Below are 27,450 nucleotides of genomic sequence, written 5' to 3'. Positions count from 1 at the left end.
CAGCAAATACTAGGACTAGTTTTTTTCTATGTAACATTAAGCCGTTCATTGCTCGTTTGCAACTGTGACTTAAGTAATAGGGGTGCCTTTTTCTTTCAGAAAAAAACCTTCGCATAAAGAGGTAATACGCGAATTACGTATATATTACTAATAAATAGAGGTCTCAGCCAGCCGCCGTGAATCTGGCTAAGCTGCGCCAGCCACGCCAGCTGCTGGTGAAAAAGGGTCAAAATTAAAAAGTGCAGGAGAAAAAAATGTCTTCCGGCCTTTCATGCCGTTAAGCACAATCAAACGTCTCGTTTAAAATATTGTCAGCCACACCAGCCGTCGGTAAATATAGCCAGCCACCGCCGAACAAAAAAATCGGCTAAGCTGATCCCGCCGGCCGACGCCTTAAATCTTGCGGCCGAGACCTCTACTTATAAATTTTGACGTCTTAACGCCCAGGATAGACAATTAGCACAGAGCAAAATTGATAATTTATATGCTATAATATATTACAAAGAAAAATTGCAATATCAATGGCAACATAAAGTGACAAGCAGGAACTGCATAATCGTGTTAAACAATATCCAAGTTTGTCATTTTTTTACTCATTCCCCGCGGCAGTTAATTCGTGTGGCATTTTCTGAGAGCGGTTGACGCATTGCTAAAATATCAATTTACGAAAGAGCCAGGCAACTGTAAACTGCGCGTTAAATTACAATATATATGGATGTCGCATGACGGTCCATAAGTTCATAATATGTACATGTGGTACATGTACAACTTGCGGCTTTTTACTTTGGCGAACGGGCTAACATGAAGTGCCCAACGCTGTAAAAACCCAAAGTGACTGATTTGGTGCCACCAACTTTGTGGTTGTAATAATTTTTTTATCGCAGACCGGACAGCTGTGAACACGGCAGACAACGTTTTTGATGCTAGATATTGCCGAAAACAGGCTTAATGATCAAGCGGCCTAGAGGGGAGACGAGTATCCTTATTTTCCTTAAAGAGCGATTTTAATGGTGCTAGATAATTAATTACTGCCCGTCCCAACGTTAGAGGTGCCTGTCAGTAAAAAGAGTGGACCACAGCGCGAATATTCATTTAGGTGTGGCTGATTGATGTTCTTACATTATCCGTAGCTTCTGGTTTCTATTAACCTAGTCACAGCATTGAAAATTTCTACTAGTTAGAATATGACCTCTGCTGACGCAAAAATATAAAAATTTTAAATATGATTTTAAAAATAACATGAACTATTTTTACTGTGATTTTGCATATTTCTCATGCTGTTCCGTGTTATAAAATTTTGTTAATTTATTTTAATTGCGAAAATTTGTAAGCTGCGTATATTCTAACTGATTGTAGTTTTACCGTCACAGTTTTTTACTCCTTCTAAAGAGCTATAAACATTTAAAAAATATGCTTGGGTTTGCAAACATGCAGCTCTTTTCATGGCAACTCATCACTGTTTCATTTCATAATCTCTAATCTTTTCAGTCTCATTAATTATACTGATGATTCTTCCGCATTTACTGCAAGATCAGTTTGCAACACATTTCGTCAGAAGGGCACATGAAGTTCTGAAATGCTTAAGCTAATTATGACAAGCCGCGAAGCTAAAACATAAACTGTCGGTGATAAACAAGATTGTTATTTTAGAGTTCAAAACACAAAATAAATTTTTAATAACTGTTTGTATTCAGTAAAAAACGCCTCGTTTACTAAATAATTATAATATGACGTGTATGTGTAATAAAATTTTTGCACTCTTGAGTTGATTGGTCAAAGAGAATAATTATAAATAGTCGTATTATAGTCGTATTTCCTAAAATACATACACTACTCTCTAGTTCAAACGTCACTTTGTAAACAAGTTAAATCATTGGTTCTTTCCTTTTTGTGAAATTTTAAACATCCTTTCCTGTGGATAATTTGTGCAGACCAAGCGCTCATCATATGCATCTTGTGGTCTCAATGAGAAAGCAATTGTGCTGGTTTCAAAAACAGTGTTCTCAAGTCATGTGACATTGCTTAAGAATTATTGATCGAAGCCAATAACTAAGACATTTTCAGGATTCTAACTCATGGCTTATTAAACGATTTCTCCTCTATTTTTAAAAATTAGGACGGAAGTAAAAAATTCCCTGCTGATAATTTTTAAAGTAGAAAACAATCCGACGCTCCACGGCCTACCTTGAAGTGTTGTCATCATCTTCAGAGGCGAGGGAGCAGTCAGAACCATTGCGTCGGCGTTTCTTGCGTTTGCTTCTCTTGAGGGTGGCGACGTCCACGACGTTGCTCCAGTACCTGTGTGCCAACCAGAGCAGGAAAACCATTCGGCCGGCCTCGGCAGTGTTTGCCTGCTGGCCGCCGGCCGCCGCCGAGCGCAGCAGTTCCTCGTTGCTGTGGTTGTTGCCCATGTGCGCGGTGCTCACGTGCGGCCGCTCCGCGAAAGCGCCGGCCGTCGACTAACCATCTTCAACTAGCGTCGATATCGGCTCTGCCGTGCTTGCTTAGCGCGCGCGTCTGTGTACCAGTGGGTCGTAACGGGAACTTGCGCTCGCCGCAGCAAAATGCATCGCTCCGCGAGCCGGCGGCCCGCCTTTGTTGTCGACGGGCAGGGCACGAAGGTCACGCGCGCATCACCTGCTAATGATCCGAGCACCCAGGTGTCGAGAGGGCAACCGGCAGATTCGAGTTGCCTGGAACGCACGCTCTTGATGCCGAAACGATGAATAGGCATCAAAATACTTTTTCCAACAATGAATTTATTAAACATAATAGTACATCTCAGAAATGAAAATCGTTAGCTTCACGTTAGAAAAAAGTCTGATCAATTCATGTGTCAGCCTGGACTTCATTAATTTTAATACGTGCAATGCTCTTTAAAAAATCCAGATTTGGAGATTTCTAGTTTATAAAAGTCATTTAATGTTACTGAACTGATCAACAGTAATAATTAGAAATTTGTTTAACTCGAAAGCGATCGAGGGTCCAACCGGATATATACAATTAGGCGGAAAAAATGGAGGGTAATTTTGCCATTAACATTTGTAGCACTCTAACAATTCTGCCTGAAGGGAGACGCTACAAATAACATAGTGTTGCTTTTGGAAGGTCGCTTGTAAGCGTTCTACTCTGTTGTATCAGGCCCTACTAATTATTATGTAGATTTATTATCAAAAATTGAATGGAGATACGAATGCCATAATAGTCATTTTATTGTTCTCTGGTGGAATTAAATCATAAAATGGGAAATGGTCAATCTTAAGTGCTGTTATTTTTCAATTTTAGTTTTTCTTTGATATTTTTAGGTCATTTTAAAGGATAGAAATTTGCCTCCATGCATACTTATTAAATGGCAGTTAAATAAAAATTTTGTACGGCCTGATTTTTAACTTAAATTAGCCTCAAGGCAATGTCATGAGTAATCAAGACAAGAGAAAAACCTCAATGCTGCCGGCGAGTAACGTGATGATGTAATTTACAACTTGTATAAAAAATTATTTCAATACAGCTGGCTGAAACAACTCCCTTTTAGATTAATTTTCATTAAATGTAAACTTTGAAAATTAATTTTCATATGCAACCTGTGATAACAATAATGCACGAATTTGATTAATTTTGTATCTTATTCATTATGTCTTTCTCTTTTTTTAGATTACTCAAGTAAATAAGCAAGACACTATTTATACTGAAACAGTTCTGTTTATTCCTAAAAAATTGAAATTAATAATTCCTTATCCTCTTTTGAGGTTATCAATTGTATATTGATGTATAACGTTAAAATCTTAAAGTAAAAATGGTGACGTATGAAATAAAATGACAATTATTTAGTCAATTGTGTAATTTTATTATCACTCAACCATCAAATGAAATGATCTCTTTTGATTGAAAGAGAGCGTAGAAAATTGGTATGCACTCATCAGATGCTGAGAATGGCGCACACAACTCATTTATTTCGTCAAACTCGGAGTCGCACTCACTCACTCGATCACGCATGTTCTGCATATTTACCAGCATAACTCCCTAACAACTACTATGTATAAAATAAGAATCATAAATATATTGCGTGTGTAATATAAAAAGGTTGTTGGACCAAGCACCTGCGTTATTCTTTCTAGGGCGGATCACAAGTTTGATAACTTTAAAGCTAAAACTGATAGATTGGGTGAAAAACTTGGCATCGGTCGGTTTGGATCTCACTCAACTAAACACTTAAAGTCTGCGGATGCGGCAAAAGCAGACGTTAATTCAATGTTTCCTAACAGCGTTAAAACGTGATTTAAGTTTGTAGTTAATTTCACAGCATTTTAAATGGAAAAAGTGTCGCTGCCATGTTTGTCATCCGCAGGTGAGAAAATCTGAAACAAGCCTCTGTTCTGCACAATACGGACGAATGCTCAAAATTAATTTAAAAATAGTTTAATACAATTTTTGTCGTCAAATTTGAACTTAGAGTTAAACGAATGGGCCCAATCGTGGGTGCCACTACACTCGCTTGGGCCTCACAGTCCTGGCTAATCACTTTGTGGCCACTCTCGTTTATCTCCGCTTGGCAGCAGGAGGCGCCTGTGTGTGGTGCATGCATCCCTCCACGTTCTCGGGCCAGTCACACACGTTCTCGTTGGCGTTGAACACGAGCTGAGCCGGGCAGGGCATGTGGTGTTTGCGCTCACCCTCGCACATGTAGTACATGGTGCAGTCCAGCTTGTCGCGGTGGTAAGAGATGTGACCATCCTCCTCTTCGCAAACAACTGCGTTTGCTGCAAACACACGAATTAAAAAATCAGAAAAATTAATTTAATGTTCTGATTTCCAAATTTTTTTCTCTAGTGGAAAATATTTCCCGGAATTATGTTTTAAAACCAACTTGATTAAGGTGCATAGAATTTTAATTTGTTAATATTTATATGATGAAATAAGGGGCAATCTAAATGATGGAATCTAAGGCTTGTGAATTTCTATAAGAAAGAATTTTACTTTCTCGCAGGGAGAGCGAGTGATGGAGTTTAACAAGATGTTTTTTTTTGCTTTTCCGATTTTTTACTGTATTTAGCAACTAGTGCAGTTGATTTTTTTTAAAACAACAAACAATTAATTCAAAATTTACTTAAATTTACTTTGGCATGATTTCTTAAGCAAGTTGTGAAGAGTTCTGCTGATGAGTCCTCAAGGGGCCCAAAACAGTTGGCATGTTCCAATTAGGTTAATTTGAAGGATTTGAACTTACGATCCTTTGTGGTGTATCCCTTGGAGCCAGGGTTGGAGCTCTCATAGGGTCCTTCGTACTCAAGAGAAACTCTGTAACCTTCGATTTCCTGGCGCATAGCGTTGAGCAGGGGATACTTTCCAGTGCCGCAAGAGCCTCGGAAGTCATCCATGTCGATGGACCAGATCATGATTCCTCCAAATCCTTCCTCCTTCAGCCAGCCCATCTGAAAAAAAATTAATTGTCAATGCAAGGCTAAATTAAGACAAAAAATTGTATTTTTCTCGCAGTTATTAACTTTTAATTTAATGTTACAAAATTAATCATTGAATCAAATTTATCTTAACAAACTCGTGCTGTAAATCAAACAGTATAAATTTTATGGCTTCAAAATAAAAATAATGACTAAGCGGATTTTACCTTGGTTTTCAGTGAGCGTTCGTCATCAAATCCAACCCATTGGTCGTCCCTGTAGGCGAATGGCACTTGCTGTTCGTTGTCCCAAACAAGGGTGGTGTTGTCTCCGTGCAGGAAGTCGCACACTTCATAGTATGACATGAATCCAGCCTCAGCAGTGTATTTTCCAGGGCTGCCGCCTCCAGAAGCGGGGGCGCCGATGTCAAACTTGGTTTTCTCCACCAGAGTGAACGAGCGGCCATAGGTGGGCATGCCGATCATGAGCTTTTCCTTGGGGGCACCTTGCTTCACCCATTCGCGGGCACTGTAGTCCTGAGAAAGAACACATCGAGGGCACATTGTTAAGAATTTGATCAGGAATATAATAAAACTATTCTGGGTAAATTTTGAATTTACTAACAAATACTTACAACTGTGAGCTTCTTCTGATATGAGGTGGCACTTTCAAGAGGGTATAGAGGGGCATTGTGGCCAACTTGTCTTTCCCATTGGCCGTGGAAATCATAAGTCATGACATTGATCATGTCCAGGTACTTGGAAATTTCAGGTACATCGTATCTGCAAAAATATCGGTCACAATTTATTCCCACGTGCAAAACCACTGCATCAAGTTTATTATGGAAATTTTCTATTTTACAGCTAAGGTATGCAGCCGGTAACATCGTCATGCTGCACCGGTTGCATAGTTCAATCTGCTCACCCAGCGGCGATGGCTTCAAAGCTGGCAGGCACCGCGGCGGTGAGCAGCAGCCTGGGCTGTCCAGAGCTCTTGGCCTCGCCTTCAAAAGCGAGACGCAGTTCCTTCAGCAAGTTGACGTAGGCGTTCTTATCGTCAGCGCCTCTGGGGTACTCCCAATCGACATCCAGACCGTCGAATTTGTACTCGCGCAGGAACTCAATGGCATCATACACGAACTGATTCATTCTGAAGGTGTTGCTGGTCAACTCTTTGAAAGGCGTTGAGCCGAAAGCCCAGCCACCGATGGCCAAAAGAACCTACATTGCGAAAATAGAAAGCGTCAGCACAAATTCAAACGGATACAGAGCTCAGGATAAACTAAATTTACCAGAAGATAAAAGATCTTACCTTCAGGTTGGCGTTCTTTTCTCTCAGTTTGACAACTCGCTCGTACATTTCAGGATCCTTTGCGTCGGATTCGGTCAGTTTATGGTCCTTGATTGTCGCGAAAGCGTAAATCACGTGGGTGCAAAGTTTGGTATCAACGTCCTCAGGGGTGAATTTGCCAAGACCAGGTCTCTTCTGAGACCAGTTGGTAACGTAGCACAAAACTTGGGCGGGTCGAGCTGAAAGAAAAATAATTTGTTCAATTTACACTTCTAAAATTTATTCATACTAGTAGAGGGGACTAAATAATTTTAACTGATGTTGAAAATATAGAATAGAAAAATTGAAGTGGAAAGTGATTTAAAAATTGATTAGTTACCGTGAAATAAAGAAATATTGCTATTGATGTCTGAGAATTTTTCAAATTTTAAATATAATTGGTATGTTAGAAATAGTGCTAAGGGAAAATTATGAAAGCATCTCATTTAACTTACATTTTAAACGAAAAAAGTGCGTTTAAGTAAGGACAGCAATTTACGCTTTATTGAGCATCTATATATATATATGGCTTCCAACTCTCTAAAATCGTAAAAAAATCAGCAAAACGATTTTATTTCTGTTTAAACGTACGAAAAGATATTTTTGCGTGAAAACAAGCTAGTTAGAGAAAAATTTATGGCCCGTCCTCCGCAAGAGTCATGAATCCAGGGCCAGTCATGATAAAGTAATAAAGCAAAGCGGGCGGCGGCTCCTTTCAAGTCTAGACGGCGGGCCAGACCGCGAGGCGAGAAATAATCTGCATTTGCTGCAGTGCATGTACGCATTGTGGGAGCGAAATTTCTCGCCAGCTTTCTCTTCTGCGGGCACGCCCTTGTTTGCTTTGCAAAGAATTGGGTTCGCTTGCTTACAGTTAGTGTCCACGGCAGGTGCAGCGGTGGCGAGGGCGGTGCTCTGCTTGCGCTGGGGCTTGGCCCTGTTCAGCAGATCGCTCACGGAAATCTTGATCGGCGACGGTTTCGGCTCGTCCTTGTCAGACACCGAGTTGGTCACTTTGCTCCAGTCAATGTCCTTGGCGTTGCCGGCACGAGGAATTCCGCGCAGCTCCTCCCTGATTAACAATGAGAGTGAAATTAGCCTTGTCATCACTACTAATTTGCATTGCAGGAAGGGAAAGAGAAACAACACGGATATCAACACGCAAAATGCGGTTCTAACACGCCATTGCGAAGCAAATGTTTTTTTTATTGGAACTAATTTATATTATTAAATTTTTATTAATAAATAGATCACCTCATAGCTCCAATCAAGGGATACTTGACTCCTCCTCCACAGATGGTGCCGGTGAAATCATCCATGTCCACGGTCCAAACCATGGCGCCAGCGAAGCCATTATCCTTGATCCATTGCATTTTGTTTCTGATAGAACGCTCGTCGTCAAATCCAACCCACTGATCATCCTGAACGGCATAGGGCACCTTCATCTCTTCATCCCAAATGTAAGTTGCTCCAGCTCTCAGCATGTCACAAACCTGAAGTTCATGATTGTCATTTATATTAGCTATGATATTCAAAGTTTTCGATTTATTTTAATAGTCAGGAATACTGGACAAATTTTAAATTCAAAGTTAACCCCTTTCACATAGCTTACGTAATTTGTGTTCAGTTTGTACTAAATTAAGTGATGAGGTAATAAATAAAATATTAATAATTAATTATTTTAAAAAAATAAATAATACTACTTTTTTATTTAAAAAAATTAAAAAGTGTAAACAAAATCAATAAAATTAAAAAATTATACAAAAAGTAATTTTGCAGTCAAAATTCAGTAAGATTACAATACAATCAAATTAAATAAAAATATTTTGGGTATTTGTTGACTTTATTTGTTAATTTTTTGCTACAGCAAAGAATTTGTAAATGTTAAAACTACTATAAATTTCTACTCGCACCCATTCAGAATAAAGTTAGATTAAGTTACACTATCATTCGTAAATAAATATTATTTGCAAAGAAAAATGTATTTTACCTCGTAATAAGCGAGGAATCCACCCTCCTTGGTGTAATCTCCAGCTTTGCCACCACCGCTGGCGGGCGCGTTGACGCGGAAGTTGTTCTTGTCGGCGAGGGTGAAAGTACGTCCGTAGGTTGGCATGCCGATGACCAGCTTGTCCTTGGGCGCCCCCAGCTTCACCCACATGCTGGCGGCGTGGTCCACGCTCAACTGCTTGCGCCACTCTGAGTCGGACGAGGGCGCGTACAGGGGGGCGTTATGGCCGGTCTCGCGCTCCCACTTGCCGTGGAAATCGTAGGCCATCAGGTTGATGAAGTCCAAGTATCTGAGGATAGCGTAAAATTCAGGAATGTTTTGCAGCTGTAGTAGAAGAGAGTTTTGCAACGTGTAAATAGCCTGAAGCACGTTCGAATCACATAGTAATCGTAATCAGCTATTTTATTGGCTTTTACTGGACGGCCGTTTAAGGCAAAATACATTACTCCTGTCAAAAATTGTGCAACAAACGTAGCCTAAATTGAAAATTAATTGCAGCTTGCGGCTGCCCCGACTTGGAAGTCAATACACAGACGCACATTTGGTCAGCAGTGATTTATATTTATGAATGCACGACGTGCGCAAAATAAAACTGAGGTTTATTCTCCGAAAATGCGTCCGAATCTGGTGGAACCAGAAGCCAGAGAGCAGGTTGCCCAAGTCACATTGCGTCACTCGATCGAGATTAATTCGATACTCCTCGCTTTTTGCCGGACACGCGCACCTTTACATAATCGAATCGACAGCGGTGATGAGAAAAATCAGTTCGATCTCTTGCGGTTCCCAGCGAATCCAGTTTTTGTCCATACTTATCGACGTCTCATTTACTCCAGAGATTCCAATCTGCTCCTTCAAGACCCGAGCTCTAAATTAGCTGTAGGGTAGCAGCAGCTCTCCATTTAATGACCATGAACCAATATGTTTAATGTTGACCAAAAATGGTGATTAATGGAAAAAGCGAACGTTTATGGGACTTTCAGAGGACAAGATATTTTATTTAAATGCTGTTAAATAATCTTACTAATTGATTTTTATGTGTTGACTTAACAAGAGTAAAATTAGTTATTCAAGTGTCGGTTCTGTACAAATTCTCATTATTTAAACTCATACTGTTCATCGCATGCGAAAAAGTAAATGATGCTTTGAAATTTTGATACGGTTTAGCTTCACAGTTCACAATCTGATTTTACGCACGCAAAACAAACAATGAGAACCGCTCCTGCGAGTAAACAAATCTGTTAGAAACGGGGCCCGTGAAGTGTTACATAAGTGAGCTGCGACTCTCGAGAGCGTTGCACAATTATCCTCCAGAAGCGAGCGTTTAATTGAGTAGCCGCCGACTACAGTGTGAGTGTCTAACAGGTGCAGCTATCTCGAGTTAAACAGAATTCACTTCATTGCGGCAGTATCATTCCTTGTATAAAGTCTTTTGTTTGAGCCCTTGGGCCATTTCGGTGCAACGGCAACGAACACACGCCGCACTTTCAATACGCCAAGTTTGTCTGAAATAATATAGGACGCAGTTCGTTCCTCCGCGCCAAGGGGACTTTCATTTTTCACAGCTGATTGAACAATAGCCGCGTAGAGAGCGATAAAGTTGACAGGCGGAAATAAACATTACGGCAAAATTCTTATCGCAGAGTGAATTGCATGAATTTTATTCATTATTAACTCACGAATAGTAAATTTCCGCAGAGCGTAGGTTCATTGGAATGTTGTAAACTTACCCAGCAACAGCGGGGACGTCATATCCTCCGCGAACATTGTCAGGTCCAACAGGGACAGCAGCGGTCAGTAGAAGACGGGGCTTCTTGACTTCTTGGGCTTCGGCCTCGAACGCTTCTCTCAGTTCTGAAACACAAGTTTAAGCAAAACTAGATAAAGGATCTATCCACAGCAAAGTATTAAGTTTTTATACGCTTACAAAACATTAATATAAACAAAATCGCAAAACCTAATAGTGTAATTATTGTGCGGCCTCGTAAAAGACGAAGAAGAATTATTATTATTTTATTTTAGTGAATATGACTTTTAGGAGGAATAGATATCAATTTTGTTGGAAGTTTTCTTTGATCATCAGATATTATTTTCATTGTTTATTTATTTATTTTTGAATAAACGAACTTGTTTTGTATCGCCTGGTGTTTCTAGTGCAATTTCCATCACTTCAACTTGAAATCATTTGTTTGAAATTATGAAACGTAAATAAGGTCATAAGATTTCATGAGGAAAGAATATTAAGTCACATAACAGTGGAAAAAATGAGATCGTTAATAGCTACACCACTGTAAAGCGGCCTTGCATTTGCCTGCTACTATAACGTTTTCTGAGAAGCAGCAACAATTGGCGGGACTGCTGAATGTACACACACGTAACGACAATAAACGCAGACAGAAACGAAAAATAAATTGCGCCGTGGCGCCCGATTGACGGCATCATTTGTCTGCATTATTAAAAAGGGCATTACATAAAAATCTGGGTTAACAGCCGAAAAGTGTTTTCACACCACGGTAAATTTTTACAATGGACCTCAATCAACGTGATACTCAAAAATATAGCCGCGGAGATTGCTGCGAGGCCATGCAAAGTAAAGGAGAGCGCCTTCTAGGATCTGCACGTCACGACACGCGAAAATAAAAACGCAAACGTCGGCGTTATTGAAGCCATTCATTTTTGAGATTATACGACCGCTCGTGCAAAATCGGAAACAATATGCGCGCTCTCGAACGTTTGACTGACAACCGCGAGAAAAAAGGTAAAATTAAAAATGCACGAAATCACGTCAAAGAGCCGCAACTTTCTACAATGATAAAGGAAGAAGCCGCGCGGCTTTTTATCTGCGGAAACGACCATTTAAGGGAGTTAGGAAGAGTTAGTCCCTTCACGACACGGAGAAATTGCACTTGTTGCTCGTGCGTGTAGATACACTCAGACAGGTCGTCCGCTAATTCTATTTTCATGAGTGACGTTTCCGCCTTTCCGAGGCACGAGCTTGCGAGGGCGATTTCTAATCCGTACCTTTCAGGAGGAGGACAAAGTTCTTCTTATCGTCAGAGCCTTTGGGGTACTCCCAATCCATGTCCAGTCCGTCGAAATTTCTGTCGCGCAGGAAGGGGATGCTGCTGTAGATAAACGTCTGCCGAGCGTACCTGGTCGACGACATGTCCTTGAATTTCTGCGTGCCGAAAGACCATCCACCTGGAATGCATTCGGGCACAAATTTAGCGAGTTAAAAATCTCTAATTGTGTGTAAGGATTAAAATATTGGATTAATTGCAATTTTAAGTTAGAGGTCATCGTAAAAAAGGGGTCACAATAATATCTAAGATTTTTTTATTAATTTACCAATTCAATTCATTTGATTTCTCAAAAATCAAATAGTTTGAATAGAAAATCATTAATTCAGACGCAATTAGTTAATTTTCTAAATGGCTGAAACTCACCAATAGCCATGAGGATCTTGAGCTTAGGGTTGGCCTTTTTGAGGGTCATGATTCTGTCGTAGAGACCGGTCTTTCCATCCTTGGTCTCATCGTTCGACTCGAAGGACGAGATCTTTCCCTTCTTCAGCCAGGCGAAGGCAAAAATGATGTGAGTGCAGAGGTCGGGCTGGATGTCTTCGGGGGAGAATTTGCCGTGTTTAGGTCTATACTGCGACCAATTGGTGTAGTAACACACCACCTTGTAGCCATCCTCGTCAGGGCCCGTGCTGGTGCTGACGGTGTTGCTGCTGGTGCTCTTGGAGCCGGCGCTCGGCCTGTTGCGCACGCGCAGCCGGTTAACGCTGGCAGACACTTCCTGGTCGCCGCGCGTGCGCAGGGCCGTCACCGCAGACCTGGACGGCACCGGCGCAGCGGGAACTGCCTCTTCCGCTGCAGGGCTTGAGGAACTAGAGCTTGATGATTTAATTGGTCTACGCAGTCTTCTACGCACCGGGCCTGAGGGAAGAACGAGATTTAAGGTGTTAGCAGTCGTCACGGTATTTGCACAAGTCAGATAAAAAAGTTATGAATTAATAAATAATTAATAATAACACCGTGCCTCGATGACAAATAATATTTTGTAAGTAACAAAAAAAAAATATGAAAACTATAAAGTTACTGGGTTTTTGTGAGTTCTAATAATTCCCATAAAGATTCGATAACTTTCCTAAATTTATAGGTAATAATTAAAATTCAAAGATAAAAAATGAACGAGGCTTCCTAATAAATTAATTTATTTGTTACTATATTATTTTCTGCATGAACGATCTTTGGCCAAAATCATTGAAGTAATCGACAACGTGGCCGACTCACATTATTATAAGTCGGTGGAAGCGTGGCGGCGGACACACATGCTGTTCATTGTAATATTAAGTGTCGTAAACTTTCACAAGACACCCGATTGGGGTCACCGCGGATCGAGACATAGTTCACTGACCTTTCCTCTAGTCATTAACTGAGATAAATAACTCTCACACGCACGGCTGTTTTGGCAAAGAAAGTGCGTTTGCCATGATTTACTCGGCGGCAGAGCATGTAATTATGCTGGTAATTTGATCAAGAGCTAGCGACGAGAGCTGTCAATTTCAAGAGTGGAAAGTCAGTGAGATGGCTGCAGGTTGTGACCAGCAGATGCGCAGGTTGAAAAGTCAGAGGCAATTTTCGCAAACAAACACGCAAATGTCGTCGGTCATCGTCGCTGGCGATGAAAAAAACGCGTGATTTGGTAAAAGGTTTGACGTGACGACGAGGATTTTCTCACCATCTGAGGCAGCCACGGCGATGGCGATTAGGACAGCCAATAGGACGAGACTAAGACGTGATGACGCCTGCAACAAAAACGAATGCGAAATTAGCCAAGTTTAGCAGTTGTTATGGGATTAAAAAGCAGTTAAGTTGCGATGCAGGTTCGACGATGGACTTAAGTGTTGACTGACCTTTGTAAGAAGTGCCAAAAAGGCAGCAAGTGACCACTTTTTGGGTTACTCAACTACTTTGATTAACTTTTGCAATTCTTCCTGGTTTTTCATTCCACGAAACCTAACATACATAAATATATACTGTAAGAATTTCATTTAATTATTTTCCTGCTCTAGATTAAAAAATCAAGTAGGTCAGTAACGTAGAGATTATATATTAATGAACAGTTAAACATACGATGCAAAATGATCATTTTGTTCCAATTGCATTTCATCACAGACGTACGAGATCGGTAAAAGCAATAAAAACTTTTCCTGTTTCAATGGTTATAAGAGATAAAGAGTGATAAATGAGTGAAACATCATTGTAAAATGTGTATTTGTGAGGGAAACCTTGGCGAGTTTTATGAAATAAATTAGTATGTCAATTGCTACACCTATAATAAGATGAAATGATTTTGTTTAACGTGTAAACATTCATTTTTTGCTCGTGTGTTAAAACGAGGAAAGTGCAACCATCAATTTGCTATAATATACAAGGTCTGCGCGTAATATGTTGTGCTACTGTGGCAAACAGTTCAAATATTGGCACACACTTCTACGCGTCAAAAATTTGAAAGATGGCTCCAGCAGAGCGAAGAAATGACATCATAAATTGTGGAGATAGTTTGCTTAACTTGGGAAATTAGGCTCTTCCTTTCCCCAAAACTGAATCATGTGAGTCGCTTAGGAGGCGGCGCTACTGGAGCGTGAATTCTCGGCCAACCCTGGGCCAATCAAACCATAATTGACTATAACCCTATTGTTTTCTCCATTCTTGATGATTAATCCGAAAGACAGCTTGCGGTGTATCACGAAATAAACATTTCATCCTGCTGCGGCCCGGAAAGGTATCCATTTCCTGTTTTCTAACCTTCTACGCAAAATTTACAATCATGAATTCCTATTGAGTCAACTCATTTCCTATATAACTTGAATTTCTGTGAAAACTTCTAAGTGTAAACGTTACCTTGAAAAAGGTAAAATTATCCATACATTTTTATACATTCAAGTCTAAAAATAAACCTCTAGATTCTTACTAAGGAGACAGATTTCCCTAATATTTTCCTCCACTTTCATTTGTGTTTACCAATTCCATGTTCGTAAACGACAAGCCCTAACATCAATGAAGAAAGTGAGTGAAATAATGCGGTCGAGACTTCCGAGGTTCAGAACAATAGACGTTTACCGGTCTAGCATATTAATCGTGTCCAAAGGAATAAGTAAGGAGTAAAAAATGCGCCGTACACGTAGTCATAATGCGAAACACAAACTGCCATTCAACCGGCGTTTGACACAGAATTTTCGTCTGATACAGTTTCCTACGTGGGTGAAAGGCGGAATTCTCGGATTTATCTTTATCATCAAGTTGCGAAAATTCGTGATTTTCAGCCACCAAAATTATTAACTAGCCAAGCAACTTTTTTTCAACAGTTGACAATAACCATTTCTTTTCCATATAAGAGTGAAAGTTGTTGTCGAATGTGCAAAACTGTTTAATGTTAATTCGAGCACTTAAAAAACTGCGTTTCACGTGTGCTTACATGTTAATTTATAATTTCCAAGATGGTCTGCCGTTGCTGTGATCATTGATGCACGCTTCAGTCAGTGCGTAATTCACAGCAATAACATCGTGTTTGGAAAGGCTGCAAAGTTGAAATAATATGTGGCTAACACCATGGGTCCTTCTTGAAGTTACAAATTTTAAATTCGGCACTGTTCTCTGGGAACCATGATTTTCGCATCCTAATCCATTCAGATTTGACCGCATTTTACAGCAGCTTGTATTTCTTAAAAAAAAACTGCGCTACTTACAAAAAGAAAGCTTTTTTGACACATATGCATGAAATCATAAATAATTAACTGAAGAGTACTAAAAAATATTTAATTCTAGCTTTCGTGTATGTTAATCGACTTGTAGGAACAACAAATCAAATTATATAGATTAGTCTTTTACACACCAATGCATTTTGAGTAATTATTTACAAAGAGATGAGATAATTGGACACCACAGTCAAACTTCATTTTATTGACACTGCTCTAGCAGATAATTTTTTGCTGTACAGGAATTTTAGCACTGATATTCGTAAGATATCCTGAAAAATGAAATTGTGAAGTCTCGAAGCTTATTCTTTATTATCATTTCTCGCTGTCCATTTCCTTTTAATTGTTTGCTTTTTTAATTGACTATTCTAACAAGAGTAACAAAGTTTATAAAGAGTAACAAAAAGTACAATGTATGTAGAGTGCAATCAGAGCGTATAGCTTTGGTTAGCTGAGAGAATCAGCTGCACATTCTTTGCAGCTCCTTTTTGTGTCTTTTGGAACGATTCAATGATTACGTTTATATGGTTACGATGCATAATTAAAATAAGAATGAAAGGAGAAATGTGCGGTTTTCTGCTTGAAAGATGAATCCAACTTTTTAAAAGTGGCAATTTCTCTTCTCAATTCAAAGCAGCATTTCTTTAAAATTCTGATGACTCTAAATCTGGCGATTTGCAATAATTTTTAGTTCAATCCAACTGTCTGTGGAATGTGAAAAACGCATTTCTTTGTTATTAGCGCAAACCGGGCGCTTGTGAGCTAGTGAAATTTTTATTGCATCTCCACGTGAGTGCGTCATAAACTAATAATCAAGTGCAATAATCGAAGCTCCATATTTTCGGCCTATTAGAAGCAGCACGCCATGCGGCAATTACCATGTTCATTCACAAACGCCAAGTGATTAAAAGAAGGGCTCATAAACCAAAATGCAGCTCAATAAGTATTAATGAAAGGGTTTGTCCGTCAGGAAATAGAAAGTTGGCCGCTCTATTCTGAGCAATAAAAACGCGTGCGTTTCAAAAGTATTAGCCGCCAGCAGCTTCCGCGTTTTATCACGAATTAATTACATAAACTAATGCGTCGTTGACAACGTGCAACTAGTGCAGTTTTCGTTCTTCTCGCCTTCAGAGCCACACACACCTGACCCTGAGTCTCGATCTCGGGTTTGACCAGGCAGGTGTGGATCCCGCAGATTTACTTCCTACGTGTTGAGGTGTCATTTGGCGCAAGTGGTCACCGTCGCGGCTTATTCACCAGTCAAGGTCGGGCCTCACTCACGTTCTCGGGTCTGTTTCTCTTTCGGTACAGCCGGCAGAGAAAGTGGGAGCTGCTTCTGGTCCTCGATTTTCACGCCGGCACAATCAATTAATTTGTCTGTGAAACCTGTGTTTGCTTTCGGCCGTCCTAGATGAGTGATTGAAATGTCTGCAGAGAATTATGGACAAAAAGGAAAGCCTGAAGCTTTACCTTTCATTAGTTAAGATTTAATATTTGTTTAACAGCTATATATTTACAATTTTTTCTAGTGGCATCCTGGTTTAATTTCATGAAAATGATTAAAAAATGCAAGTCATATTAATATAATTTTACTCCAAGGCGTGAGTAATTATTTTTTAAACTTTCTTGGGATACTAAATCAAAAAATTCCTACCACGTCCATATTTTCAGGGTCAATGAGAAGCATTTTTGCTAACTTTTAGAGCAACACGTATTAACCAGCAGAGATGCGATTTTTTAAGATTGTGTATTTCAAAACTACTTGATTGGATAAAGTTGTCCTTGAATTCAATAATAAAGCCAAAAAATATTGATACGGATATTCAGTTTGTTTTTAATTCCGCCTCTTTTTATAACATCCATTCTGAGCAGGATGTGCAATTAAATTTTTATCATCACCCCTTTGGGAATTTTGGAGCGGAGCGGTTGAGGGAAATCCTTGTGCGAAAGGAGAGCGGATATTATCACCGTAGTGCTGATTCAATCGAAATCGAACGTATGCAGGCAAAGTGAGAAAGGGAGAGCCGCATTGTACGTGCGCCTATTTCAATCTTTGTCTCCACAAAAAGCTCGCCTGCTTTTCCCTACGATAGCTGCAGTCGCTAATTAACGGCCTAGCAGACATCCACAAATTAAACTTTCTTGATGTTCTAGACCACAAAGGAAGTTTTTGATTGGGAATTGTATCAGCATGAGCCAGTGATCTGAAATTAATTTTTTTGCTCATTTTGCAGAGAAAGGCGGAGATTTGAATGGTCGCAGTGAAAGTGATATCAGTCGGCACTCAACAAAAGCGTTTGTCTCGTACGGTGAGCTGTCATTTTCACCTCTTGGCCATGCATTCTGTTGATAACTTCCACGAACTCAGCTTCATTGTTCTAAATGTACGATGCAATTTGCGAAATTAGGCTTGTGGCTTTGAACGTAATCGAATAATGTGGTAAGACGTGATTCAAATTGATGCGATCACTTCGAACGAACAAATCAAAGGGCTGAACCCGTTTCACTACTGTTTTCATTTTTCAAGACAATTACTTTATCAAGAAGAATACATCGCTCCGAAAAAGGAAGTCAATTGTTATCCTCATTGCTTAAGATATGACGATGATGATAAAACCTCATTCAGCTTGAGAAAAGTGCAAATTGGACCAAAAGCCATATAAGAGTTTTCCCATTCCCATCATTTCGAGTCCAATCTACTTCAATTTCAAATATTATCATAATGCTGTGTTGATTTATTCACGATTGCAAAACGTAAATTATGTGAGACTAGCAGGCCTCCACTTACGACTCCATTGTTTCTGTTGCGGCATTTCATATTTTCAGAAGCGAGCCGCACGTCTTTTGCCCCCTCACAAAAGTGAGCAGTTTATTCGCATTGTGTTCCAAGGCAATTTATTCGCGAGTACAGTAATTGCATACTTTTCATGCTGCAGCAAATATTATTTATGCGTTTGAACCTTCAACTGCTTTTTGTTTTTAACTGTGGTAATAAAGGTAATAAAAGCAGATTGTGTGAAGAGAGTCGAGGGAAAAGAGAGCGGTCGTTCGGTGGTGCAAGAAATGAACTGTTGTTTTGTCGAGTTATGGCAATATTTGAATATAAAGCAAGGGGTCACGGACCAAAACATTGTTAGATCTTGAAATGTTTGATTTAGAGTGAAATGTAAGTAGGGAACTTTCATTTGCCCTCTAAAGTGCTTTCTTCGTACCAAAGAGTGAACCATCCACACATTGGTTTCATTAAAGAATTATTGCAAAATTAGCTTTGATCTTTGCGGTTGGAACCCGTTTCCCTGCTCCTGATAAATAATCCACCTACGAATGCGAACACATACTTTCAAGTTTCTAATTCAGAGACAAGTAGGTCGACGCAATTCTAAAAATTTATTGATCACAATAGACGATCTCGCGATACTGATCTATCACCATGCTACTGAACTACAATCGCGGGTTTTGCGAATCAGTCCACGTGCTTTTTAGCGTTAAATAACATCGCGGCCTGAATAATTTGGCAGGCAGGTCTAGCTCTTTGTCCAGGTCATTTGGCGTCGTGCGTCTCATGCTTCACTGGGCGCGTCTAGCACGATGCCAAATGAAAATAATGACCGTGTTTATTTACTCGAGCATTTGAGTCATGCACGAGCGGAAATAATTGGTGATTGTCCTCGTCTGATCGATCTTCCATAATAATTATCTAACCATTTCTGAAGGTATATCGATCGTTTTATAAAAATTTGCTGTGGAAAATGAAAAAAGTACATTGAATCGCTCATTAGGCAAGCAATCCTCTCTTTGGAAGACAGTGACACACTTAAAGCTCGCTTTTCTTCTCAAAGTCGGAGCGCTCCGCTGTTTGTTTGCAGGAATGCCGACAGCAGTCACGATGCGAATGAACGCACGTTAATTAAATGAAATTTTGTGTTTTATTTTGCTGTAGAGAGGGCCAATTTAATGAGCGCTTTGTAAGGAAGTGAATTTTTCGTGCAAAAATTAGGTAACGCACATATTACATAACTCAGAAATCACTTGGCTGCTATAAATTACGAGCAGAAATTGTTCTAACGCTTCAAAATATCTTCACGGCCATATAATTGCGTCTGTTTGTTTGTTTATTTACTCTCGCAGTGCGTGGCGTTTGTCTCATGGCGTGTGTGTGTTTTTCAAATGAACAACTGGCTGCGCGAGAGAGTAATTTTCTCCATTTCTGCCGCTAAATCGGCATGACCTTGTCATAAAAAAAGTTCTCATCGGAATAACAATAATCCCTTTCGCTTCTCAGCAGCACAAAAGCTGCACAAAAAACATTAAAATTCACACTTGGCATGAGTTTCACAACTTATCATGCCGACGAAAGCTATTTCATGATTAATTAGCACAGTTAGACCCCCTCTAAGTTCAAAGCAAACACCAGAATTAGCAAAAACCTTTGTTATGCTAATTTCAAACGTCGTGACCTGAATTTTGCGTTTGTTTATATAAGAAGTGTAGAAAGAGGCGAAAACTGAACTTTCCATATTCATAAAATGGGGCAGTTCAAATATTTGTAAGCCTGAATACAATAATCAAATGACATTGTTCCAATCACGTTGCAGTGATAGCCTCCTGATTTGATAAAATGCTCTTAATTTTTAAATAAAGCTTTGGACTGCCTTTCTATTGCTTTCAAATTAGTCTGAAGCAGCTAGAGGCAATAAGAAAATCATAATCTGCCTCAGGAAAAAATTATTAGAAGAGTTTATCATTGCTGTGAGAAGCTACAACCCGCAGTTCATTTAACGGCTAGAGGTAGCCTGAAATGAAGTTGCATGCTGTGATTGTTGCATAAATTTACGCCTCAAACGCGTTGTAAAGGGAAATGTGTTTTTATCACTCTCCGCATCTCCCTCTCTGCTATACAAAGGCAGTAGTCCATTTCCTGGTGCGCCCAGGCAGCCAACTCGATTTATAATCGCCGCGGAAATCTGAAAGGGTCGCCCTCACCGAGTGGGGCACAAGTCAAGGTTGGCCATAAAGTGATCCTGTCAGGATGCGTGCGAAGAGAGGCCCGAAAATTCGCTAATGGGCATGAAAATGCTTTTTATTTTAGCTCGCAGGCTGATAATTTTATTTTTATGCTGCTAATTAAGAAATATGACTTCCACATCCCAGTCGAGGTTTTATGACAAAACAGAGACAAATCATGAAGGATGAAATTTAAATAAAAGGCGAGAGCTGCACTTAATTTATATTATTTGTGTATGTTCATAAAAATATATTGAATTAAGCAAGTTAGCAAAATTTATTGTGCTCAAGAAAATGATTTAACTGAAATATCCATGTTTTTTCAAAAGTTTATTGTTTTAAATGCTTATCTTCCGTTAAAAGTTATTCATAAGAATTTTTTATGCTACGTTGGCATTATTTCAGTGAAATGTTTGAAATGACTCATTTTTAAACCGAGTTGCGCTCATTTGTGACAGTTGCCGCCAGTAGAGAATGGCAAATGCACGCCACTCGTCAACAGGAGCAATGAGCCGGACAAAGTTAATCTTTGTTGCAGGTCGAGTGCAAGATGGTCGGTTTCCCGCTGGCCGCGAAGTCGCACTTTCTGTTCCGATGGCCGCGTTCGATCTCTCGACACTGCCACGATCACTCGAACATTTCTCGTGCGTTATGTAAAATTGCACTCGCACACCTCTTAAGGCATGGTCCGGCGGGTTGGCGGGCGTGCGTTGGGTGGGGCGAGAATAAGGGACGATGGACCTTGGACGTCTTTCTCGCCGGGCAGGACGCGAGAGAAGTAGGAAGGTTTCAGCTCAGGGCGTGGTGCCCGACGCCGCCACAGATGACCTTGCAATTTTCAATTGGAAAGATCGAGAACGGGATTTGTTGCTGGCCATTTTTCTACTTGGGTCATACGTCAGCTGCGTGCACGCCGGACTTTTTTTAGTCTGTCTCGGGACCGGATTTTCCTTCTTGTTGAGCACAGTAGGAGAAAAAATTAACAAAAAGACGGCGGGGGTGAAAAGAGTGATGTGGTTCAGGGCGTTTCGCTTAATGGACATGCGGAATGTGCATATCAAGGTTGGCTGAGCGTATGATATGCTGTCAAATATTTTCCATTAATCAATTGGATCTGATGGAGAATGCTTGGCGGAAAAGGCGAGTTTGTCAATGAGTGGCATTGACTAGATTTATTTGCAATTTCGATCCTCTTCTGGGTAGGTTTAATATGCGACTCTTTACATTGCACATAAATAACGGACAAAATATGGGACATTTCATGAACCTTGGAATCAGTGCAAAACGCCAGTGTAGCTTTCTATTTATGTTTGTTGCGCGGCGCAAGCTATCTGAGTATCTATCATGTAAAAAATTACATTGCAAACAGGTAAATAAAAGGTTACATGTTATGCAAATGATGAACTGTGTAGTTTCGTTGAATAAATTTGATTTCTTTTATTTTTATAACGAACAGTTATGACTTTGCAAATTGCAATGACTACCAAATATTAAAATTAGATTCATGTAAAAATTACCAACATTAAAAGAATCTACTATATTCCAACTAATTAACAGCCGTAGATATTTATTTACATTTCCTTCTTCATTTAATAAGGCTGTAAAACGGCGGCTTACATCACAAGCAAACTTCCGCAAATCTCTAAATTTTATTGCCCTTCAAGTGTTGCTGATTTTTTTGCGAGCGTGAAACCAGCAGCTATGTATATGATTTCAAGTGCAAAATCCGCTCGATCCAGTTGATCGCTGTGAATACTTATGGAGCTTTCTAATCTAATGCACTTCTGGAAACGTGTATGTCGACGGAATGATATACTATATATATATATATATATATATATATATATATATATATATATATATATATATATATATATATATATATATATGCGTAAAAATTGAGCGAAATGCTGCTCGATGAAGACTGATCCTATACGCTTTGGAAAGCTGACACTGCGGAAAGTGATTGAAAATAGTTAGAAAAAAATACGCGAGGGGTGTACCAAGTGCGATTAATTGTACGCAATTAACTTAACTTCCTGATTGGCCACTGAGAAGCTTTTCACGCCTCGCATGTAGAAAATGAGCGAGTGAAACGCGAAACCGTGTCAATCAACTCATTTTTTGCTCGCGAGGGAGTCTGTTGAACCTTTTGCCGCAAGTCGCCGACTATGATTTCCGCGGATAACCTATTTCTGTTTGATTTAGTTTGAGAAGCGGTCTTGAAAGTCGTGATTTTCCCCAACAGACGACTAGAAAGAGGATAATGTGGCCGAGAGTGAGGTGCATTCGACATACACAGTCGCAGCCCAGTAACCCATACCTGAGACCCAGGTGGCAAGGCCGCCGAGAAGCCACCGCCTTTGACAATGAAAAATCTGCAGAGTGGGGAGTGCATACGGTAATTTTATTTGCCACTTGGCACATCTAACATCATATGTGTGTGCATGACAATTATAAAAAAGCATTCTACTTATTGTCAGTGAGCTACATTTAGAAACCAGTATTCTAGCGTGCGTGATTCTGCTATTCAGCGAGATTTGTATATCCATAAGCAGAGCTCACATTTAAATAGAGGATAAGTTACTTCTTACTTTTCTTATAAGAAGATAATTTATTTATTTATTTGAATTTTCTCTATACTGCGATCTAAATAAATGTCATTGCTCTCTGTAACGCAAACCTGAAGTTGGAGTTTCAACTTGGAGGAAGATATTTATCAAATCCATTCACTTTTAATTTAATACTTTAAACTATTTTTATTTAATAATTTTCCCATGCAATAGTGGCAATTATTTTTAATATTCATTGAGAGACTCACAAATGCCACAAAGTACGCATTTCTTCAATCAGAGTTTATTCACATTACATGATAGGTGTAGTGCTCGCTTGCCCGAAGGCGAAAATTGCAAGAAGACGAGCAGCGGACGTCAGTCTGCCAAGAACCCTGCATTCATTCTCCGGTCTGATAAAAACGCAGAGGTAACACGCTTGAGATCCCGAGGCGCCCTTGCATTTAAGCACACACAGTCATTTGCAATCATTATTCATACACACTCTTATATATGCGAGTGAACGTAACACAAAAAACTGACGCAACTGCAGCTGCTCAAATCGCCTAGAGTTATTTTCTAGTGCTTAGAAGGCGGAGATTTTAACGCCTGACAAACGTTTCTTCTGTTTGCACAACGAGCTATTTGACCTGGAAGTGCAAAGGCCAGCAGCGGCTGCAGATCTCGGAATTTTGCAATCCTTTCTGATCTTATTAGAATTAGAGCATTTCCTTTAATTTAAAGTTTGCCTCCATAGAAAAAATTGAATAGATATTTTATTTAAGCAGAGAATCATGAGAAAAGGAAAAACCTCAATTTCATGGCTCGATGGACTTTTCAGAGGCAACCTTTCCCTTTCTTCTGCTCCCATAGTTTATTCAGATGCTCCTGAGCAACATCCCATTTAATGTGGAGCACGGAGCTGACTGAGAACCACTTTAGATAAGCGTCGCCGTTAATTAAAATACGTTCTCCACTGCCCTGCTAACGCGGCGCGCGCACATTGCAATAAATTATCATTGGCTCATTTTCTAAACGAGAATCGCTCGAAATAATTTATCGACTGTGCGTGAAAGTGACGTATTTATTTCATTTATTCGCCTCTCTCGTTTGTGTGACGAGGACATTCGCACTTTTCTCTGGAGATATACTCGCGCTCAGTCAATATAAAATAATAACGTGTGGTCTATGCTACCTCGATCAATTTCTACGGGCTGAAAGTGGAACGTCTTCAATTAAACTTATGAACTGTGTCGGCTGCGAGCAAATAAAGTCTCGAAAAGTGGAAAGGCCTATCGGGAATCGTTTTCTGCGGAAGATCGGCCTTGGCTCATGTGGTGAGTCAGGAAGGGAACCAACTTTTTGTTGCCAAGGCGGTTTGCTCCCTGAATTTTTTCAACAAGCCAGACGGCAATCAAGTACATTTAACTCTCCGTGCGGTCACTTACGCATTGACCTGTTCTTGCTGGTTCCGGGCGTGATTTGCATTTTGATGACTTGCGCTCAGAAAGGAGTGGAGAAAAGTATCATTTACATTATTTTCATAAAAACTATGAAATTAAAGCATGAAACTAAATAAAGATATGTTTTTAAATCTCTTTTAAAAAGGAGACCTTGAGTTCTTAATAGACAATAATTTTGTGCGTTGGATGTGCAAAGTAATCTGAAATGGGGCATCATTGTGATTTCATTGCCAATTTGAATTGGTCATGCACCTCAGGTTTCTGTCGGCGCCGAGATTTAGCCTTTCAAAGCACGCCCGATATTTGCTCAAGCGGCCGGGAACTCATCGTTTCAAGAGGTTTCAAAAGACAATTACGTGCTGTCTTCTGGCCGATGATGACATTAATAAGTGGAACACACACACGCATTGCAGTTCAAACGCCGTTTTTAGTAAAACAAACTTTCTACGCGCTCTCATTTCAACGGCCGTTTCTCCAAGTGCCCCGAAACGCCCGTCGACGCAAATCCTACCCCCGAAAATCCATTTGGAAGTCATTTTCCAGAAACCCATATGCTGTGGTGATTGTGGCCGACTCTGCGCCGACGGTCTCTCTGCTGCGAACGGGCTCGGCACTCGAGCTCGCACACAAAACCATTTTATTCCTTTCACTTTCTCGCTAATTACGACAAGAACCAGGCCGTTTTTTCTCCGATCCACACTGGTCGCTGTTGCTTATTATTGCTGCAAACCTAGGCTCAGGTCTTTGCCCTCTCAGGGTAGGCAGCCACGCCTCCTCTAATAACTCGCGGCGTGATTATATGTGGTATTGTGAGTCACCCGAGTGTGTTTCAAACATCCTACCATTATTTCGATTATTTCCGACGAGAGAGTCGATTCGCGAGACGAAAATTGCTCCAATTGGTGAATTTGGGCAACAAGCTGTGCACTTAATAAAATTCTGCATGGGCGGTGTTCGAAAATTATCAAGGGATAGCTGCAGGGAGAATTTGTTTCGAACATATTTTACGTAATAATAGAGCATGTGCTGGACTGAATTAAAATACAAATGCGGCTACTGAATGTGAGTTCAGACTGATTGATAGAGCACGATTACGCGGCATGCTGTTCTGGACTTTTGCCAAGATCGAAACAACACTGTAAAAGATCGATTTATGCAATTTGAAATACTTCAATGAGTTTAAGGACGCGCTTAAATTGTATTTTTACATTGTAGAATCCAGCGTGATTTTTAAGGAATGAAATTAATTAATAAAATACCCCGTTTTTAGAACCGATAAGTTTTTAATTAATTTAGTCTTAGAAGTCAGCCTTCAACTCTAGCCAGATTTCCAAAGAATTTGCATGGCGTGGGCCGTCAAAGAGCCAATTAATATCCAATTCTGCCCTCAGTGCTATAGCTCCAAGTCAGTAGAAGCCACAGATTAAAACATAATTGTCGTGACAGAGGTGGCCTTGCTCCGGTTTCAAGCACAGAATAAAGAAAACAATAAAATTATAGCAGCCGCGCTACCACTAGCATGGGCGGACCCTCTCTTTTGATCGCCATTAATTCAGTCCGCCGCTGTGCGTTTTGCAAATCGGCCTGTTAGACCAACGATTCGAGTGCGTGGCCCACTTACAATAACGCGAAATATTTCCGAGAGCAACCAGAGCCGCAAACAAAACGCCAATTGATAAGGATGAGATTGTGGATTCGTGTGATTTGATTTTGAAGAGCAAGTTAGTCTGGATGCCGCCGAGTGTGACCCACTGCTTTGACCCACTGACTTCAATGAGTGCATGCAGCTTAGTATAGGTGACTTTTCTCTCTGTTGTCGCTCTCTCCTCGCGTACTCTCTTACACACTCGCTTTGATACAAGTTTCGTTGGGAAAAGTGGAGAAAATTGGTTAATACGCAGCTGGCGCTCTTGCTACAGTGAGCTAAAGAGCTTGCGTTACAACCTGTTCAGTTCTTTTGAAACTTACACGCCTCCGGCCTGACTGGCCAAAAGAAGAAAAATAATAATTTTTCATTTCATTCTGCAACAAACCTTAGGAACACCTAATGAAACTGAAGAGATTAAACTTTTGTTGACTGATTGACTAAGTTATTCACGTTTATACGTTTTTTCCGTTTCTTTAACTCCAATTTAAGATCATTCTCTACACTGTATCTGGTATTGTCGTACATTATAGTCCAACAAAATAAAATTTCTCATAACTTAGGAAAATTGTCATATGAGTTTATAGCTATAAAAAAACAATTAAGTGAAAAATACCAGTGCAAAAACACAACCATTTAATTACCTAAATTGGCCATTTCTGCAAAATGCGCGTGGCAAATAAGCACGTGCACATTAAATTTGACCTCACCTACCGCAAAAAAAACGCAAAACGTGGCCTTGCTGAAAAACCTGTGGAAATAACCACAGACCGAAAGTAAAGAACTCACCATTTTGAATAAATATTTCACCTCTATATAGAGGGTATCGTGCGAGGGAGGAGGGTGTCTCTGTCTGCTGGTTGCGAAAAGCGTGCGTTAAGTGAAGTTAGCTTCTCGATCAGGTAGATATCCAGAGGAACGCACACTCACTCGTCGCTCTTCGGCTCCTTCACTTGCACTACTGAGCGCCTGGTTTTAGCCAAGAGCCGTCAAGTTAAGGGGCACCAATCACCTCCCGTCGAAATGAGAACACTCGGCGCGAGTGAAAACTCGAATCGAATCCACCTCTCCCGCCTATCTGCTCCTGCACTTCCACTCGCTTCTTTTTACACGCGAGCTTTTTCATATCGCCAATTCAAATCCTTCAATATGCGTAAATTTAAAAGAAAATTAAATTGGAATGAGTAAAAACTTCATATCAACAGTGCACCTTAAGCTCTGCGATTTAAATTTAAAACTATTGGAAATAATGTTGCATGGTGGGAAAATTGTGGCAAAGGAATAAATATA

General features: G+C 40.0%; 2 protein-coding genes across 2 annotated transcripts in view; both read right to left on the bottom strand.

Annotated features, from left to right (window-relative positions):
- mwh (multiple wing hairs) overlaps positions 1-2,484 on the bottom strand; it is a 53,110-nt gene extending 50,626 nt beyond the window's left edge. Inside the window, exon 1 of the mRNA XM_065485171.1 lies at positions 2,185-2,484. Within this exon, the coding sequence (XP_065341243.1) occupies positions 2,185-2,411 (227 nt within the window). The 5' untranslated portion in view covers positions 2,412-2,484. The remainder of the gene's footprint in view (positions 1-2,184) is intronic.
- A 1,336-nt stretch (positions 2,485-3,820) lies between these two features.
- Cht7 (chitinase 7) lies at positions 3,821-27,146 on the bottom strand. The gene is made up of 14 exons (XM_065482876.1): positions 26,950-27,146; positions 13,477-13,543; positions 12,177-12,671; positions 11,752-11,931; positions 10,461-10,584; positions 8,713-9,022; positions 7,977-8,215; positions 7,595-7,794; positions 6,708-6,925; positions 6,321-6,616; positions 6,031-6,178; positions 5,624-5,932; positions 5,225-5,429; positions 3,821-4,757 (listed from the first exon to the last, which is right to left on the bottom strand). Exons 1-14 carry the CDS (start codon positions 26,950-26,952, stop codon positions 4,537-4,539), a joined length of 3,015 nt encoding a protein of 1,004 aa, XP_065338948.1. The 5' UTR covers positions 26,953-27,146; the 3' UTR covers positions 3,821-4,536.
- Between the last annotated feature and the right edge of the window lie 304 nt (positions 27,147-27,450).

The sequence above is a fragment of the Cloeon dipterum genome, chromosome 3 (assembly GCF_949628265.1).
Source record: "Cloeon dipterum chromosome 3, ieCloDipt1.1, whole genome shotgun sequence".
NCBI lineage: Eukaryota > Metazoa > Arthropoda > Insecta > Ephemeroptera > Baetidae > Cloeon > Cloeon dipterum.
Note: the sequence above shows the minus strand (reverse complement) of the source record. Positions and strands in the feature narration are given on the sequence as shown.